Source organism: Lonchura striata, chromosome 1, assembly GCF_046129695.1.
Source record: "Lonchura striata isolate bLonStr1 chromosome 1, bLonStr1.mat, whole genome shotgun sequence".
NCBI lineage: Eukaryota > Metazoa > Chordata > Aves > Passeriformes > Estrildidae > Lonchura > Lonchura striata.
Genome location: NC_134603.1, coordinates 107076154 through 107096756, shown reverse-complemented (window position 1 = coordinate 107096756; position 20603 = coordinate 107076154). Strand labels below are relative to the sequence as shown.

General features: G+C 33.7%; 1 protein-coding gene across 2 annotated transcripts in view; it reads right to left on the bottom strand.

The window, feature by feature from the left end:
* CNTNAP2 (contactin associated protein 2) overlaps positions 1-20603 on the bottom strand; it is a 1054227-nt gene that overhangs the window by 399922 nt on the left and 633702 nt on the right. For both annotated transcript variants that reach the window (XM_031503926.2, XM_077786381.1), the window contains one exon: positions 49-220. In XM_031503926.2, coding sequence (XP_031359786.2) covers positions 49-220 — 172 coding nt within the window. The remainder of the gene's footprint in view (positions 1-48; positions 221-20603) is intronic.

Genomic DNA, 20603 nt, shown 5'->3' with positions numbered 1-20603 from the left:
AAGGACATGTCAGTGTACCAGGGTATGGGTGTTCTCTCCACAGCTTACCTGTCAATAATGGCACACATGTCAATGGTGACATTGGCAAAGCTTCCCAGCTCTCCTTGCTCCACCGCATGCAAGTCCACCAGCTGATCATCCACATGAATACTCTGCATGCATCCTTGGAAAGAATGCTCAAATAGGGAGTGATCTGAGTCATTCATCTGTACCGGAAACCCTGCAGAGAAGCAAAATAAAGAGCATTATTAACCTCATCTAATATTACTTAAGCCAGGATATTTTCAAAGGAAAAGAAACACAGGTTTCCTAGATGATGGTAGAAAAAAGGCAATGTGGTAAAGAAATATTATAAAGTTATTAATTTACATTGCGGTGTTATTGATTTAAGTAATTGTTAACTATCTGAAAAAAATTATACAGTACAGCTGATGATTTTTGTCTAAAGGATGGAAGTTTTCTGCAACACTTTCTTCCAGTATTTTATGCCACTGCTTCTCATTCCTTCTTTCTCATACAAATATTCTTGGAGTAGGAAAAGGATTTATCTCCTTGCTGCATTTTAGAACTCACATTCTTGTTTCTCTGATTTTTCTGACTACAAATGCAGCCATTAAGGGAATTTCCAGTTCAGCCTTCTCTAGAACTAGGTTTCCAGTCTTTGTCACTTTGTCTTTTTGTTCATGGGCAAAGAATACTTGTGCAGGAATCTTTATGTAAACTTGAAAATAGTCCCAAAATCTTATGTCCTTGATCACTTCTGAGAAATCTGAGGACATTCTGTAGTATTTTCATTTTTGTTCTGAATACATTAATTTTCTTGTGTGTTTGAAGGTGGTTTACAAAAGATGAGAATGACTGAATGTCTTGCTCAGGCTGAAAGGCAGAGAGACAGAGAATGTTTGTATGCAATTGTTTAACTGAATGCCCTTCAGAAGTGAACATGTCAATTTACTTAAGAAAAATGTCCTTGATAAGACAGTGGAGACACTAATTCACTACTTATAAACCTTCAACAATGTACTCTCTGAAAAAGACAGAATTCATTTAATATGGGAGCAGGAAGGAAGAGGGAGAGGAGAACGACAGTTTATTGAAAATAAAAGAAGGTAAAGAAGGTAAAAAATCCTGAAAAATTCATAATAGTGTTGCCTATTTCAGCTAGGAAGATGTCCAGCCATACAGTTCTTTTCTGACAAGGGTAAAACATTTGTTGCAGTGGCTAAGACAGATTTTACAGCTCCTGTTCCTTCTCCATCTTTTCTATCCATCTTGCCAATCTCCAATGCCTTATGTCTCTTCAATAGCATTTGCGGAGACAGGAGAATGAAAGATTATCAAACTGATATTATTTGAACAGTGACAGAAAAAAGTAATGAACCCAATTTTAAATTTTGTTCCTGGATACAGTTTTTCACATGCCACATAAATAGTTGAATTGGCTGAAAAAGAGGGCAACAAGTAGAAAAACAAGCAACAGGTGACTGAGGTCAGATAATACCTAATATAGCACCTATAATAAAAAAACCCCACAACTAGTTACATATAAGTCTTTGCCAAAATCTAATTAAGATAAATTTTAACTAAAAGGCTTTGTCAGAAATTTCATATCATCACAATGCTTTTTAATATTTTCTAAAGTGATCCCACCCATGAGTTAAATTTGCTTTTGGTAGCTTCTAAATTTCCCTGACTCCCTTTAGTAAGCATTCACTTCAGAGTTCACTGGTGGTGGAAAAAAATTAATCAGGGATGCTATAGTAATTAAGCTGGGACAATGCTGGATGTTAGTTCTGATAGGTATCTCAAGAAGCTGGGATTGCCTTGAGGTTGTATCAGCTCTGGACTAGAATTATGACACTATTACAGGAAGCCATAAACTGCTATGAGATGCATATATAACAACATCACACTAACACACATTCGATGGAGAAGGAAAAGTTCCTTGGGAATCCATCAAATACCTAACTAGTGTATAAATAACTTCATCAGATCAAATGCCACCCACCCAAAGAAGCTCCAACCAACCAACCAACCAACCAACCAACCAACCAACCAAACCAACCAACAAAAAGTACTAATAACTGTAGGACTGTAGGAATTGTTATTTTGGACAGGTAGAAAAATTTTAAGGACATGACCTATATCATCTTTCCAGCACAGCATTGACTAGTAACTTATCTGATGAAAAGAGGACAGGGCTTTCAAAAACCTGCCTCCTACTTTCTTTAAGTTGTTCTTTCTAGTGACTGATTAAACTGAGTTCAAGTTAGTTCTGTGTTGTTTGGTGGATGCAAGCACAATATTTTCATGTTCCTACCAGGCTCTTTCCCCAGTTATATTTAAACAGCTTACTCTTTCAGTATAATTGTCTGGTTTTGAACTGTCACTAAACCTTAGAACTCCTTCCAAGCAAGAATCCCCAAAATAACACAAAGCATATTTTCATTTAGATCTTTAGTGCAATACCAGAGCAGGGCAGGAAATCTGCATATCACTTTTGGGTTCAGAGCACTTCCACCATTCCTTTAGTTTAAATATTAAATTCAAGGTTATCAGCAGCATCTTATATAGTAACATTCATGTAAACCCTGCAAAGCCAAGGAAATTATATAGATACATCTGAATATAATGAAAGCTTATCCACCATCCTACAAACACTAACTGAAAAATAAGATCAAAACTGAGAGCCACAATTCACTGTTGACATCAGAAAGAGTATAAACCAAATATGTAAGTTAAAAATGTATTACTAGATTCAACAATTCGAGACCATTCCAGAACTAACCACACAGGTATTTCAATACGTGATTCTCAGCTTTACTGCATCTGAAGTATGCACTCTATTAGTGCACAGCTCTTATTGCTCTCTGACACATTCTGCAGTTTGCTACGGGTTGAACCTACAGAGAAGTGGCATCTGGGTCCCTCAACCTCAGTGGAGATCCCATGTCCTTGGGTTTATTGGCTGGAGCAGGAAGGAGTTGTGGGATGGAGTGGCTGGAAGTGGCAGCTACTCCTGACCTAACTACATAAATCAAGCTTTTTCTCTATTATCCAAGAGAGTGGTGTACACTGAGTGTTAATCAATTTAGAATTCTGAATTTTTCTGTATCTATCAATGGATGAAGACTATAATTTTCCCATGCAAATGTCTTTGCCTGTCTTGATGCTATTCCCTTTGCTGCTTCTAGTCATGTAAGAAACTGGAAGAGGCAGGAGTTTTATGCACTAGTACAGCACATTTCATAAGTCTGTGAGGCTGACTGGGTGTCAAAGCATTTCAGTCATGCTATACTCTAACATATAGTTATGCTAAGAGGTAAATTCAAAAAAACAATTCCCATTCCACAGGGAATGGAGGAATGGGTTTTTCCAATCATATGCTTCCCATAATAAAGAAGACAAGCTAGTAGATAAGCCTTACTCACATTGTTTTTGAACTACCAGGTATACAGTCTAATGTCCATTAATTTTGGTGAGACCTGGGCATTTAAGACTATTCTGGTCAGAATCATTTGTCACAAAGCTTCTGCCTCAAATGCAAAGCTCAAAATGACCTAGTATCTTGTGGTTTTAAATCAATACATAAGAAAATGCCTTTCCCTTCCAGATCCCCATTATTGGGACAAGATTCACTTCCTCATCCTTCCCACAGTGAATGAAATTTTAAATAAATGAAGTTCTCTAATGAAAGATGACAGTAATGTTGGCAATAGGAAAGCTAAGTAATGGATGAACAATTTGGACAGCACTTCATTGATGTGCTTGGTGACAAGAAACTATCTACATTTTCAAAATGTACATAAAATTCAAATCCAAAACAATGTTCATGCTTATGCTCACAAACACATCTCTAATTCAGGTAGACTCCATTATTCTGTAATGTCTGACATAAAGAATCTATATATCTGTATAACACTTCATTTTTCATATTTAACAACAAAGAGATTATACTGCAAAGGTCAGATATAGATTAAATCTGAATTTTCCAGTGTTCAAGAAAAATTGTTTCCAGGATTTCATTCTGATGTACTAAAAACAGAACAGCCAAATTCTAGATACAGCTCCTGATATTAGTTCAAATTTTCAAGAAAAACCAGAAGAGCTAGAATTTAAATTAATGCTATTTCTTTTCTTAAGTGACTTTCATATAATAAAATAAATGAATGAAATAGACTATAATAAATAAAATAAAACAACTATAAAATTAAAAATATATTCCTTTTCCATTGTCAGGATCTATTATGCCTCTTTTCAAAACAGCTGAGTAAAGTTCTACCAAAAGCATTCTAGAAAAGGAAGTTGAAGGAAGAATACATTCAGGCTCATGTTATAACAAGAGAGGAATGTGTATATAGTCATAACACCTGATACACTACTTGTTTCTGAGATTTGGTCTAAGAATTAAATATCATACTAGATTCTGGATATACAATGAAGGATTATTTTGTACCCCTATATTAAGCAATCAGATTTTCTTTGAAATGCAATGAAAATTCTATTGTAACAAGAAGGCAATTTTTCTTTATGGTGTTATTTTTCTTTCTTTTATATTATTTGTAAGTTAATGATGGGCCAATGACTGTATAAAGATGGAACTTGATATTTTACTTCTTTAATACAATAAATATACTTAATTTAAAAACACAGTAACTAGTATCTTCAATATCTAGCCAGTAATTCATATTATCTTCAACTAATTGCATGGATAGCTGGAGGATAATCAATGAAAAACTGACTGATTTCAAGTCTAACAGTGATTTTTATTAGTAGGGTTTTCAAGCATATGCCCAGGATTCCTGCTACGTAGAATGAGAGAAAGGAAACAAAGCTCTTTGTCTGTCAGGATAAATAGCAGCACAGTCTCATTGAAGGGTCAAGTAATCAATGTCAAACAGAGTTAAAAGATGCTATTCTGATCCACAGAACAAACCCCAAACTCAGTGCCTAACAATGTACTTAGATTGAAGATATAGCTGATGTTTCACATGTTAATAAATAGGAGAAAACACTGAAAGAAAAGCTTAATACACCTACCAATCCAGATTCACTGTATTTTATCCTTATTTCAGTCAGATCAGAATGCAGCCTAAGTGTCAAGTGTAACACAGGAAGCAGCTTCAGAAAACTAGAAGAGTCCTACTCCAAGAGCATGGAATAAACCAAACAAATTGTGGATGGTATGAACAGCATGACTTAAAATAGAATATTTTTTTTTTAATTTCTATAAAGATTTTTTTAAACTTTGGTTGTCTTTCTGTGTTAGGGAATATAAGGATTAAGGACGGAATTTGCAATGACATTTGGATCCCACATTAAGCAACTGTAAAGAAGTGTTCTGATAATTATAGAATCATATAATTATGAAAAATAAAGATGAAAATAAACATGACTTTAGCATATTTCAGCCTGGTGGGATGTAGAAAGACAAATGAGAATAGGGACTACAATTTGTCCCTCTGTATTAGAAAGTCACCAACTTCTTGAATAATTTTCTAATAAATTAATCTTTGCCCTCATTGTTTTGTTTATGGAAATACAGAAGCTGACAACAAGGCAGTGCATTCTAACCAAAAAAATTACTAACCCAAAACCCAAGTATGACTATACAGAGAGAAAACAGAGTTTACTAAAGCTAGAGTTTAGAACAAGATGATGATGTGCTTCTAGAACTCCTGGGGCACACATGAGCCCCTTGGTAAAAACATGCTAGCATTAATGAAGTCTCTGGTGGACTTCCCAGAATCTTCTCTGTACATGTCATTTGTAGCGTGATGAAAAATTTAACTCGATCTCACAAGAATCGGCAGCACTTTCTACCAGTGGTGTGATTCCTGAATTTTTGTCTCCCTTGGAAATCTGCTCTTCAGCCATACCTTCTTCTCTAAGAATATTTTATCACCAGTTATATGATTATTAATTTGAGCCAGTTCTGGAGAAGTATTGACATTTTTCAGTCTCTCTCTATACTATAATTCCTTAACTCCCAGCTGTTTTTCCTTACAAGTTCTTGATAGACAGATTTTTTAAAAAGAAGCTTCTAAGACCTCTTTACTTGAGGTATGAAGAATACCAATAGAGCACTACAAACTTCTTTTATTGTGTGCCAGAGAAATTCTAGGGTTATGTGACCAAGCAGAGCAAAATAGGTTATCTGAACATGTAATTATACTGGTATTGCTTATAAGCAGTCATCAAAAAAAGAAACAGGAATATAAGAAAAAGTCCAAAGGATACTTAAATGATAACAGCTGAGCAACCAGCTGTGAACAGACTATCTTCAAGCCACGACACAACTTGCACAAATACTATTTTACAAGATATTAAATACCTAGGAATGACAGCCCAGAAAAAAAAAAAAAACACAGAGGAATACAATTTTGAAAGCACTGACAAAAGCATAAACAAAAGCCATGCTGCCTTTGATAGCAAATGGGAAAATTGTTGACAGTAACAAGGAAGGGTAAGACTATAGTATAATTGTCTCTTTTACAAACTTCGTTGATTCTGTGCTTTTCTCAGATTGCTGTGGACCTTAGTGTTAACAGCAGTGGACTTCTCAAGAAGAACTGTTTTGTGACAATTTTCCAAGTGAATTCCACAGAATTCATATTCAAATATGTTTGGGATTTCCAAATATTGTTGGAAAATAGCAGGCTTGCAACCCAGGTTGCATGGTAATGGTACCACTTCAGATGGTAATGAACTGCAGTGGGCACTGAAGTACATCTCACCTTTAAGTTTGATATCTCTTTCTTTTCCTTTATTTTTCCATGACAAAGGAACTCTTTGATTAGTAACCTCAGGTAACAATAAATATGGTAGCTCTCCTATTTTCAAAGTTGTTTCCTGCAAAATATGTAGATCATGTAATTTCCAAATAAGGAGATTGTGTGGAAGATTGTACCCAAGCACAGGTCTATTCCCAGATCACATAGAAACTGGACTATATGTTAAAAAAGTCAATGTGCTATATTGTTTCTGGGAGAGAATTTAAATACTTTTGCAGAACACAAGCATTATTTTAATTCACAATAAATTATTTCAGTCTTAATAAATACCCCAAGACATCTGAAATTGTTGCTTTTTTAAGTGGGAAAATTCATATGCTAATTCAAATAATACTGCCATGGAAAAGAAATATTTCCTGATAAACCAGAATACTTCTAGATTCAGAAAAGAAACTACTTATTAGTGTTCTTACATAAAAATATTTAATGGAAAAATACCTTTTGCAAATAAGGTATGATAATAGTCTATTTGAAAATTGCTACTTTTTTTCTCTCAGAACCATAGACCTTACAAACACAAGCATATACCAACAGTCACCAAAATATAAAATGAACCACTACTCAGTGGTGGATGAGAACAAATACAATTATTGTATGAGACTAATTTTAATGACTTTAGAGATGGAGAAGATGAGCCTATCTCTCCCAGCTCAATGACTGTGAGAAATTTCATGACTTCTCCTTCTTTATGGTTGTTTCTGAAGTTTATCTGGTTTTCTGTAGGTTGGATGAAACCAAAATTTTTCCAGATATTTGAGAGTTAAAACAACATTTTTGTCTACTGCAAAAAAAAGACTAAATAGTACTATCACCTTACGGTAACATCTAAAAAGGGGGGGCATAAAGGTAAAGAATTAGGTAAAATAGCATCAAAAATACACAGAGATGTTAAAACTTATACTTGTTCAAATCACAACAAAAATAGATCAAGCATTACTACTCAATGCACAAATAATTTTCCAGCTTTTTTTCACTCGCCATTCTACTTCCCTTGTCCTGTGGTTTTTTTCCTCCAAAAATCACTCTAATTCCTGCCTACTTCAATGGAGTTTGAGAGCAATCAGCCACTAAAGACATAAATAAAGAGTTATCAGGAGAAGTAGAATGAAAGACAAACAACTAACTTAAAAGAGAAAATTTAACATATATTTAATCCTTTACTTAGAAAATGGCAGTGAAGAAAATAAATGAGGACACTGAGATAGCAATAAAGTTAATATAAATAACATTATTAAATGGAAGAGAAATGGAAAACAGCCCATATTGTTTGACATAGTTCACTTACTATGAGGCATTTAAGCACAGCTTTATGCTCTTAGTACAAAGCCAACGCTGTTTTCTTGTAGACTAACAACTAAATAAATTAAGAAAACTTTTTTTATATCATCTGAAAAATTAGTAACAATAAAAATGTATTCTGTTGTTTTAAGATGAAGGTTTTATTACCTTTATATGTCAGTGTCCATTAATAAAAATATGCATACATGGCTAAAAACCTAAAATATGTAAGCAGCAAGAGGTCTGTTTTGGAGTAAACTCCGAAGATGTCCTGATATTCCTTTTTAGATAATACTTCAAATAACATGCAAATAAGAGTAATGACATCAAGTTTCAATTATTACTTATTGACTTGCAGAGAAGAAGTAAGAATGATCACTGTTACCAGTCTTGGCTATTTTAAGTCAGTCGAACACTTTACTGCAATTTCTGTCTCACTTTATGGGTTATGATAGAAAATACAGAAAGTCACATGATTAAATTGAAGAAAATTTGTACATTACATTACTCATATAATACATATATCATAGGCTTTATATTGTATAACAAAGAAAATAAATATACACTAGATTTTCACTTACTGTTACTTCACTTATGCCAAAAATACCCAGTGAAGGAAAAAAAAATCTAGATATTGCCAGAGAAAATTACAGTTAGGGAGATAGAAGCAGCATAAAATACTCTGCCTTTAAGAGCTGCAGAGTGTGGATATTGCACTGTTGGCATTAATTGTGTAATCTTATTTGTTGCTGCTACATGAATTTATTTGGTATTTTTATGTACGGCAAAGTAGTAGCTACAATATCACTAATGTGAATTTACTTAAAATTAAAGTAGTAGTATAGAAGGCATTGAACCAATTCAGCTAACAGATTAATATGATTCACATTCACCTAAGAGATTTATATTTTAATCAACAGCTATTATTTCAGTACAGTTAGCAAAGGTGTCAAAATGAAAGCATTTAGTGATGAGTAGCTAACCACCCAAGACAAATCCTTTGAGCTACAGTTTGTATGACCACTTTGAGGTGAACTGCACCAGTTTGGAATTAAGATTTGGTTTAGGTACCTTAGCCACTATTTCTAGTTTCAGGCCATCCACTGAACATTCTCCAGTATTTCAAATTTTCTCACTGAGCTCCAATTATCCTGTGTCAACTATAGCTACAGACAATACCAACCTCTCCAGAGATTTACCAAGAGAATAGAATTATGATTCCAAAGACTTGCTTGGAGCTTGGTCGTTAATAAATTCTAAATACATATTTAACATGGGAAAAGTGATCAGATTTGAAGTGAATTTAGATATTCAGTGCATCTTAAATGTCTACTCTGACACTTTTGTTAACAGTATCTTAAAACACTTTAATTTACAGACTTAAATTTAATTTTTCAGACTCTCGAAACTACATTAAGCATATAAATCAATTTATATTTTATATACTTTCATATTCATCTATTTGGTATATCACCCTATAGATGGTCTCTATAGGTCAAAACTAAGGATGCCCATTAAATATGCAAAAGGGCTTTGAAGAACAACATTGTTGATTCCTAATGGAAAACAAAAAAAAAAACTTTAAAAAAGGAGAATATTTTAGGTCATCATAATAATTTTTGCTTTCTTTTTTTTTTTGGGCTAGGCTTAGATTTTCCTTGATTAATCATATTTTTGTACACATATTCACATAAAATTATATTATCTGAGTAATTAAGTACATTAAGTTATGTGGTACTTAATGAAACTCCTATAAAATGTCACCAAATTAAATGTAAAGGCTATCCTTATTAGAATCTTGTACAATAGATATAGCAGTTAAATTTAAAACCTTAGCATTACAAACTACAGAACTGATTAACAAGTTTTTGCTCTTGTCCTATATTTTCAATTCATAATAACTTTAAAGACTTCTAATAACTGTAAAGACATATGAATCAAAAGTGTGAAAATGGTTATTTTCTTATCAGTTGCATTTTTTAATATGTTTTAGATGAAGACAAGAGGAAAGAAATGCAAAGTAAAGAGAGAAAATTGAATGATCATTCTGACACTTCAAATGTAAACATAGCAATTAATAGTGATTAGTACTCCCTGCTCTTTTTAATAACTACCTATGCCATTTGCTTGTATTATGAGATATTTATAAACTCTTTGAATTACAGACACATTTGGGCAGACTGACTGATTTAATATAAGTGTTTAACTTAGTGGTAGAAGAGAACTGTATATTTGGTTTTTTTGTTTGTTTGTTTGTTTTTGTGGGGAGGGGTTGTGACTTTTTTGGGGTGGATTTTTGTGTATTTTATTTTTTAAATTTTGGTTTTTGGCTTTTCTTGTTTATTTCTTTTTCAGCTGTTCATAATTAGCTAAAAAAATATTTAAATTTCTTATTCCTATTTAGAAACACAAATATAGAAATAGATTGCCAGGAAATTGTCTCTCCAAATTTAAAGAAAAATATCAGAGAAACCCTACAATGTAAATACACACATTGTTTCCTTCCTGAATTTGAACTAATTTATCTGTAGCACATAATTTTTAACTATTTCAAGTGAAAAGTTATCAACTCTTAAATTTATTGTGAGTGGAAACCACTCACATGACAGTACATATTCAACTTATATTAATATTAGAAAGAAATACATAAAATTAATCAGAATGAACTCTGGGCAAAAGAATAACAATACAATTAATTTTCTGTTATCTCCATAATTCTTTAAAGCTCTTAGAGTGGGAACATTTCACTAAGCAGAAGGAAACAAGAATGTATTTCTCTCTAACCCCTAGGACTTAAATGTTGGAAAGGAGTAACATACTGTCACATTTTCTTTAACTATTTTTTCCTAAATTGATACCTTTCTCTCACTCAATAAAACCCCCAAAAAACCCAGGAACTTATCTTTAATCTTGTACAATTAGGAAAGTTTTGAAAACTTTCCAGCTGTTGAGTTATAGTGCATTTCTTCTTTCTCAGCTCATCCAACCTTTACTCTATTACAAACCTGCTCACTCAAAACAAGGAATATACACAGTACAGAATTTTTGGAAAGTACAATACAAAAATTAATTTAACTTCAATCTTCTCTCTTTTTAAATAATGATGAAAAAAACATCAGGCAATTTGTTTTCAAAGAAATTGAATGAAACTTCAAGCTTAAGCCACAAAATAATCCTTCTTTTTTCTTCCCAGGAGAAATATCAAGTCCAATGACACAAAGGAGATTTCTAAAACACCATGGCTGACTGTTCAAAAGCACAGCAGGCATAGCAGCAAAGCCTCGTAGAGTAGTGAGTCAACAAAAAGTCAATGAGAGTTTTTTTGAATAGCAAGTTACAGGACTTAACTGTGATAAATTGCCCTAGCCTTATTAAATTTTCTCTTGAAAGTGCTTTAGGATGCATGATATTGATTGACTGACATGCAAAGGAATTATGTTATTTTCTTGAGAGAAAGTTTTTTTTTCTTAAAAATACACACTGTAAAGTACTCAGGAAAAATAATGTTATTGATATACTGCCTCCACAATGTATTTCCTTCTACTGCAATGCTGAATGACTCCTACCAAAATGACTGAAGCAATTCAGTGAGTCAAGACAAGCTATGCAAAGAATATTGCAGATAGCCATGTATAAAAAAAATCTTAACTTTTTAAGATTTTATTGGGGTTTTTTGTGGAGTTTTTAAATGTAATATTTATACTCTTAAATATTCAAAATAATCACAGGAGATATGATGCATGAAATTAAAAATATTTATTTTCACTGGGAATTGAACTAAAGTCTTTAGTAGGTATCAGGCAGTTACCTTCCATTGTTATGGACACTTGCTTCTTCAGTGAGACCTCAGAGAACATGAAAATAAAAACAAAAATTACAGTCATTTATGAAAAATAAAATTATTAACTCACAAACCAGTTTCATTTTAGGTGATCCACATTGCTCTCCCGGGAACACCAAATTGGGGCAGATGGTTTAGGGATGTGTCCAGTTCACCGTGAGGATGGAGATTTCAGAACTTCTACGGACAAATTGTATATTACATCACTCTCATAGCTGAGAAATGTGTCCTTGTATTTAATCAGCATCTGTTACTTTTTATTTTCTTATCATATTTTTCCAAGCAAAGACTGGATCCTTCTTTTCTAAACCCTTGGTGCTTCACTTCCAGCTGAGCTTTGGCTTTCCCAGTTTCTGCTCTGAACTATGGGCAATGATTCTGTATTCCTCTTGGGTAGCCAATCTCTGCTTCTGCCTGGTGTGTTGTTTCCTTCTTGCATTTGAACTCTTTGGGTATTCTCTTTTTCCCTATAGCTATTGATAACTTATTTTAAACAATACAAATTATTGAAACAGAACTGTTTAACTATGCAGAAAGCCCAGAGATGTATGTATGGCATTAAGTTCCAGTTATTTATGTACAAACACTCTTTATTTTTTCCTGGGAAAGAACAGGAAAATGGATTATAATGTAAATTGCCGTATTGTCCATTCCCTTCCTATTGTGTCCTTTCCTGGCTGTTAGAGTGACACAATACTGCTTTGGTAGATCTTTGTGGAAACTGAAGTAGGGGATGCAAGAACAGTGGATGATATTTTTTGTTCTTGTCTATGAAATATAGGTAATTTGGGGAAGCTCTGAAAAAGATTAGGTGTTTGACTCTAGATGAACTCTGCTAAAAGGTAGAGCACAGGAGTTACAGGAGAGTTACGCTGTGTTACACCAGGGTGACTTTGTTGTCATTTGGACCAGAAGAAGTTTTTGCAGAGGAGATAAGGGAAAGACAAAAACCATAAAGGTTATTATGGGGATGCTGGAATTGGATAAGCCAATTCCAGCATCCCCATAATAATGTCTAGGGAAGAGAAGAGGAACCAAAGCATTTCAGAAAGCTTTTATACTAAAATAAAATACAGCTGAGAGGAAACTAGGAGTTTTACAAGAATATTAAGTATTGTTGACTTGTTCACTGACTGTGCACACTCATCTAATTCATAATTTTGTATTTAGTGAACTATTACTTAAAGATTCACCTGGTTTAGAAAAGAGACAGATGACCACAAGGATTTTCTCTGATTATGGCTTGGATTGTCTGAATTTGCTAAAAGTGAAAAACCAGCCTTCTGAATTCTGTGTTTAAAGTGACCAGAACAGGAAACAAATGTGCAAAAAGGGAAAAATAATGTCACTTAGCTCCTCTCGGTAAACTAATAAAGATGCCTAGATAATCTGAACTACATTACTGACTTCATACAGGGTTACATGTGCCTGAAAATTATAGACATCACTTAAAAAAAAAAAGAAAAGTGGTTTTACATTTGTAGTTTAAGTTCACAATTCCTTTTTCAAGAAATCATGTCAGTCCATTTATATAGAAGTTCAATAAAAAAGACTTATTCTCTTAAATTATTTATCTTATCTTGTTGGTAGCATTATCTTGATAATACAGCTTCAAATAGCAAGGCAACAGAGCAGAGATCTGTTGCTACATCCTATCTAACTTTATTATCTGAAAATTTGTCTGTGTTGAGAAGGTGTTAAGTAGTGAAGTCCTTGTAACACATGTGATTGAAAACTAGCCTTGAACATAATGACTGAAACAGTATTTAGACAAATTATCCAGACAGGTGGCAAATAACTGTGCATATACTTTCTAGGCTCTGTCAGATTATATACCCTGAATTCTAAATTTTTTATTACCTATATTTTGCCTTTTCAATTAAATATTTTGTAAGGAGAATATGAAATGCAAGCGAAAAACTGGAAATATACCATTTCCTGGATACCTGAGAAAGAAAAAGAAGCTTTCTCTTATTGTAATCAGAGATGTGAAATGGTGTGAAACGACAACCATATAATGCTGCGACATACATAAACATATTATTTGCATTTCACTCTTCATTTTCTCACCACTAGAAATCAATGTACTTCTGTACAGTACCAGTCACAGCCAGGTCCTATTTCTGTATGTCCACATGTGATATCTTTAATTTCCATGCTGGCAATCTGCAGAAGTCAACAGTCACAAAGCTGTGATTTTTGGGTAAGAATGTGTGGGACACGTTCTGTAAGCAGAAATATTTTGGTGAATTCTGATGTTCACTGTAATATTCACAAAATAACCAAATTAAGTCCAGGTCTAATCTGGGAGACACTCATGGGAATATATGCACTCCATTTGACTTCACATACATGCATGCCAGGAGTAAAAAGGAGGCACAAAACAGGATATTGCTAGAATCAATCAACTGTATGTACAGCAATCATTAGAAGATGGTAAAGTTTGATGGTGCAGTACATCTGAGCAAAATGCATCTCCACAATTTAACACTGAAATCCAAGGCCACTCTAGCACAATGAAGAAATGTTACCAGAGGCCTTTCTTCAAGACAACAATGGCAGAGAAAGGTAGTAATTGATAGCACTTAAAAGAACAGAAAGTCAGAAATTACTTGACCTGGTATCCAGTTTAGAATGACCAGATTATAATGTTTAAATGACTTTGCTTTCTGTTATCCAGAGAACAGACACATGAACTCTTCAAGAGTCAAATTACCTTATATGTAAAGAGAAGTCAACATCTTTTGGAAAGTTAGGTTTACCTTAGAATTAATTTAAGTGCTTCCACTTAAACTGTGAAGACAGTGAAGGCTTCTGTGATTCACAGGAACTCAGAGCTTTGTAAAAACTGTAAACTTTCTTACCATACACACATAGATATATCCTCATTTACTATAGGGAAACTGCACTCAAAAAATTAATTTATTGTCAGAGATCTTTTAAATATCCATTTTAGAATAAAGACAGGTGTTCATAACTGGAAAATGCTGAAAATATGTAGAAAATTATGGCACTGTCAGTCTTCAGGAAAGAGAAGAGAGCTTTGTCAAGATGCATTTTTATGAGTCATGTCAACTAGATTGCACTGAATTGATCTGATTGGTAATCATAAAAAGCAGCTACCTATATAATTTTGATAGACATTGAAGTCTGTAAAATAAGGCATTATAGGCAAAATACTGGATAGCAATGATCCCAAATAAAACTCAAATTTAATTATAAGAACAATAAACACAGAGATAGGGATGGAGAGGTACAACCTGCTCATTTGTAAGCCCACCAGAGCTATGACATTTTTACCTCATGTTATCATGAGGTAAGAAATCACACTGTTCTATTCTGTCACTTAACTCATAAATATTCTGATATATAAAAAATGAAGAACACTTGGCTGGAGAGTTAGAAGTGCATTTTCCACAGATAGCAGAAATTACATTAAAAGAATTAGACAGCAACTACTCAAGATAAGAAAAACCCTGGAAAATAATTTAATTATTTAAAAACTACAGACTTAACTAAGTAACTACCCTAATTTAATAATGTAATTTTAACCATGTGTTCTGGCAAACATAGGTAACTACAGCAAAACCTCAAAACTATCACATTTACTACAATATTGCCTTTTCATACAATAGTGAAATTAGAATTGTATTTATAGAATACAAGTATCAAGTTGTAGAGAAAAATGAAAAGAGATGTTCCCTACAATTTTTTCCAACTCTACTGCCTTCACAAATATTTGCAAGGCAGAAAAGCTATAGGCAATGTTTACCTTGAAAGTATTCAATCAAATTATTGAATACAGATTTCTATGCCAATACTGCCACCCAAAATATTATTCATATTACTCTTTTTGAAAATGGCTTCTTTTAAATTCAGTGCCACAGATGTACACCTTGTATACATTTGCACATATTTGTGTCCCTTCTCCCTTCTGTCCTCTATTTCATGTAGATTAGAAAGAGATGATATTTCCCAGTCTTCCAAGGGGGGAAATTTTGGATTTAGAAAATCAGATAATAGGGGAAAAACACTTACAGTCTTTTAAAATGTTGTTTGATAAAAGAATGGAAGAAAATATATGGCAGCTTAGTGTGATCTTCAAGTAAAAAAAAATCAAGGTTGTGATATGAGATTTGGTGTGTAATTGTTTGATATTTCTAAGTAGAATTGAAAAAGGAGAATTGCTATGTTTATCATGTTTGTACCATACTTCTATAGTATTAACACTGTCATTTCAGGGCTTCTGTTGGCAACCTGCAAGAGTTTATTTGGTGGTGGTTTTTTGGGGTTTTTGGGGTTTTTTTTTTGTGGGTTTTTTGTTTGTTTGTTTGATTTGAGGTTTTTTGTTTGTTTGTCTGTTTTTGATTTGGTTTGTTTTTTTTTTTTTAATTCTTGATGCATCAGTAGTCTTTTGATATATTTTCATCCTTTTGTAAAGCACTGAATTGCCACAGCAAGACTGAATCTGACACAAAGAAGGGCAGTGCTCCCAGGGGTTTTAAATTCTTGAGTGACTCCCCTTGACCAGCTCATTTAGCATGCTCAGCTAACTGGGAGGGCAGATATATCCGCAGAGGTTCAAAGCATTCTCTGTGAGTAGGATCCTTTTATCTGGATGCATGTAAAATTTCAAATATAAATTTTCAAATTCCAAATATTTCAAATATAACTGTGGCTCCTGTACGATTAGATTATTGGTGCTGCCACATGAACTTCTCAATTATTTTCCTGTGGTTTCAAATATTCAGAGGCTTTTCTTTAATTTTCCCTGTGATCAAAGGTCAGGTTTAGGGTGCTGGTTATAGGAGGGTGTGTGTACAAAAAATGATCCAAATTCCACTGGTTTAAATATCTACTTCATGGACTGAGGAAAACAGAAGGCACTAACTTTTTGACCTTATGTTTCTAAGCTGTGTCTTAGATAGAGTATTTGAAAGTGCAGGGAATATTCAACAAAATATATACCTTTTAATAGTTTAAATTTTTTCCTTCCATTCAGTATCACAGTATGTAGATCAGAAAGGCTAAAATGTATGTTTCTTTGAACTTCAATATTTTTAGCAAACTTAGCAGAGCATGGGGGATGTTTACAAGGTGAATTTTAACATTGTAGATTTGGAACTGTGTTTTGGCAACTTATAAAACTTAGGAAAATATGCCTAACATTTTTGCTGATGACACTAGATTGCAAAAAATATGACCAGTTATTTCCATTTTCTTCTCTGGCATTCTACTAGCAGTTCTTTGATAGAGCAAAACATGGTAAAGTATGCAAAAAGTCCAATTTTAAACAAATTTCCATAATTAAGTTTGATTACTTCTATTTCCAAATAACTGCATATTTTTTTTTCCTAATTAATACTGGGAATTTGACAGTGGCACTGCCTCTGATGTCTTTTCCTGCAGGATATGGTGTACTTTTGGACATTAACTTGAGTGTGTAAAGAATGTCAACATGCACAACCAATCTGTTAGCCATGTTTCTAGGTTTCTCTTTTTATTGAGTCCCTTCCCTCAGGAATCTACACTGCAACTATTGTAAAATTATATAGAAAAGGTTGTAAAGTATGCAGACTTCTGACTTGACACTAGTATTGAATTCTAACACTGTATATTTAAAAATGTCATTTAAAATATTGTTTAATGATTAGGTCCCGGGGAGGGGAAAAATGACACAACATGAAGAGTTAATTAAAATAATTACTCCAATAAAAATTATAATATTACTCTCAAGAGACATAATATGCACTGCTTTATCTGGGTTGTTTTATTCAATGTATTTCACAGGATGGTGTTAGCAGACATCACTGGAAGATGCTTTCTGACTCTGCAGAAACCACTGAATGAATATTGAATCTGTGCCTGTTTCCTTACACAGGTGTCTTGAAACTTCTGATATCTGTTAGCAAACATGGACACTGCTAGGACTAAAGCAAAACTTCTAGCCTTTCAAAAGTTTTTCCCTCAATTTACCTTTTCCATGACTAGTCAACTTTCTGTTCTGGCATTTTCTGCATAAGCACTGGCAAATCTTACTGGCAAGGTGTGTGCATAGTTGCATTTAAGGGCATTTGCATACTGGGTTGGAAATGCATCTCTAGAATTTTTGGTGTCTAATTACTTACCATTATTGGACTAATTTATGGAACTCTGTTTTCTTGGAAATAATTTTCATATCTCTTGTCTGCTTTAGACATTCTGCTGAAAGTTTGTCTTTCAAGCTCTTTTTAAAATAATTTGTAGAAATTAATAATGTTTTCATATTTGCATAAAGAGTACACTATCAAGGCAAATGACTGATCTGTAAAAAGGAAAAGTATCCTGACATTGCACCTTTGGTTAGAATTAATTGGCCTCATTCATTAACTTTAGTAGAGGAATATCTGTTTACCATGTGAGAACTTGCTTCTTTAAGTTAGAAAGCTAATGTTGATTTCTAAATACAATTGACACTAAGTTGTGAAGAACTTTACATGGTGATAAGGACAATTCCCTTATGCACTTTGGTAATGTGACTGGCAAGTGATGTAAGAATGAATAAGAATTTTAGAATAAAGATCCTTCCCAAATTTAAAATTAAAGGTTTTATTCCTTATAGTTTTGTAAGGATTTACCCAAGGCATTTTTCTTTTCAGATGAGCTACTCACGTTAAACCTAGGAACAGAAAGATTAAAAGTAAGCAGCTTTGATCTGAATAAATCAGACACTGTCTTATTAAATTTGGCAGAATCTGAACTTTAGAAGTGTCTCTAGTTGTCCAGAAACACAGCTGTTTGATTGACATCATGCTACAGGTGGAGTCCCCTGCATATAAATGAATAGCCCTGACTGGAGATTAGGCCCCTGAGCACATGAGAAAGAAATCACCAAAGTGTCATAGTCTCTTACTAAGGCATGCATAATGTGCTACCATATCCAGGTCACCTGCAAAGACACTGCATGTTATTAAAAAGAAAAAGTAATGAAACCTTTTCTCCACTACTATGAATCTCCACTATTCAGACACACAGAGTTTCCTCCCATTTCCATTATCATGTATTCATTCACTGTTCTTTGAAGCCCCCACTTTCCTTTGTATATATTTAATCTTTCCCCTTTTTTGCAAATTCTCCTCTTCCAGTTTTTTACTCCATTTCCAGCCACAATCTCACTTTATACCCATCTGTATCTTTCTTCGTTGCTTTATCAAGCATTTCATTCCCATGGTTCACTGACACCTTCCCTTCTGTTTGTTACTTCCCCTTTTATCTAATATCAACCTTTTACCCCCCCAACTTTCATAGTCCTGTAAAAATATAAAAATAAACTTTTGGTCTCTAAGACCAGAGTAGATTCTCAGGAAAAATGTATGAACACAGCAAGGACAGGGTGATGCATCCAGTGATATACTCCCCTGAATTCCTGTGCTGTGCAATACAGTGACCTCCTGACCCAGTTTGTCCACCATATTTATATTTAATAGTGTTGATGGACTTTTCTTCTGCAAAGTGACATAACTGTTCTCTGAAGGCAGCTATGCTGAACTCATCTGCAGCAGAGTTTTGCATTTGAATATACTCTCATTCAATTTAAACATGCTAATAATACTTGGATTGTGAGAAACACTGAATAGTCATTTCCTCTGCACATTTTCCATGCCATTTATGACTGCAAATCCAGATCACATCCTTCCTTCTCCAAGAGCAAGATGAGAAGCCTTTTCTGTTCTTAATCTCTTCTCTATCAGAAGTCTTGATCCACTTTATCACACCTTTCATAAACCTTTTCTACTTTTAATACAACTTTCTGAGATGAGTTGATCATATCAAAATGGACACAACATTCACAAGGTGGGGGGACATCATTCATTTATATAAAGGTACTAGCTACCATTTTTATTCCTTGCCAGCTCAATTTCTTTAAGAAACTGTGATAAAGAACATAGTCTAAGCTTTTTTTTTGAAATTCAGATATATCATCTGGCCTGCAGTTTATCCATATGTTTACTGACTGCTATGAACAGCTGTGCGCCAAGAACCACATAGATGCTTTATTTTCTTGCATAAATTACTTGATCAGATTTTTATTAACTTGCTTTAGAAATCAGATTTATTCTCAGATGTTCCTATTATCCTTTTAACAATTGTTGTCATTTTTCCCAGCTTCTATACTTTTAGAATCTCAGTTGAAAAGAGACATAATTAATCAGCTAATAGCAACTTCTTTTTCATATTTGACTGCCTTTAGAACTCTCTGGTGAAGGCTACCTGGTTCTGTCAAAATTTCTTCACTTAGGTACTCAAAAATTCCCTTCACTGCAGCAACTGGGTATTGCTGGATCTCTCAGCTCCTCCTTGACTCAATGCAGCCCTTCTGGTTGATGCATATCCACACTTTTTGCTTGTTATCTGACAGATTCTAGTATGAAATCTGAGTTCTGCTAGCCCAGCTGCTGTCTAAGTCTCCTGAGTCCCAGGTATCTCCAGGCCAGAGATGCATCAGAATACATGAAAGTTTCTTATCTCACCAGTATTAATTTATTCCCTTTGATGATAAAAGAGGATATTCTCTCATTCATTTACTATAAAAATACCCCAGAAGAAAATATTTAGCCAGTTTATAATGTACAGTCCAAAAGAAATTCTGTAAAATAATGTTGGTTTTGAGTTTTACATTTAAAATATTGTTAGAATTTTTTAGTCAGACA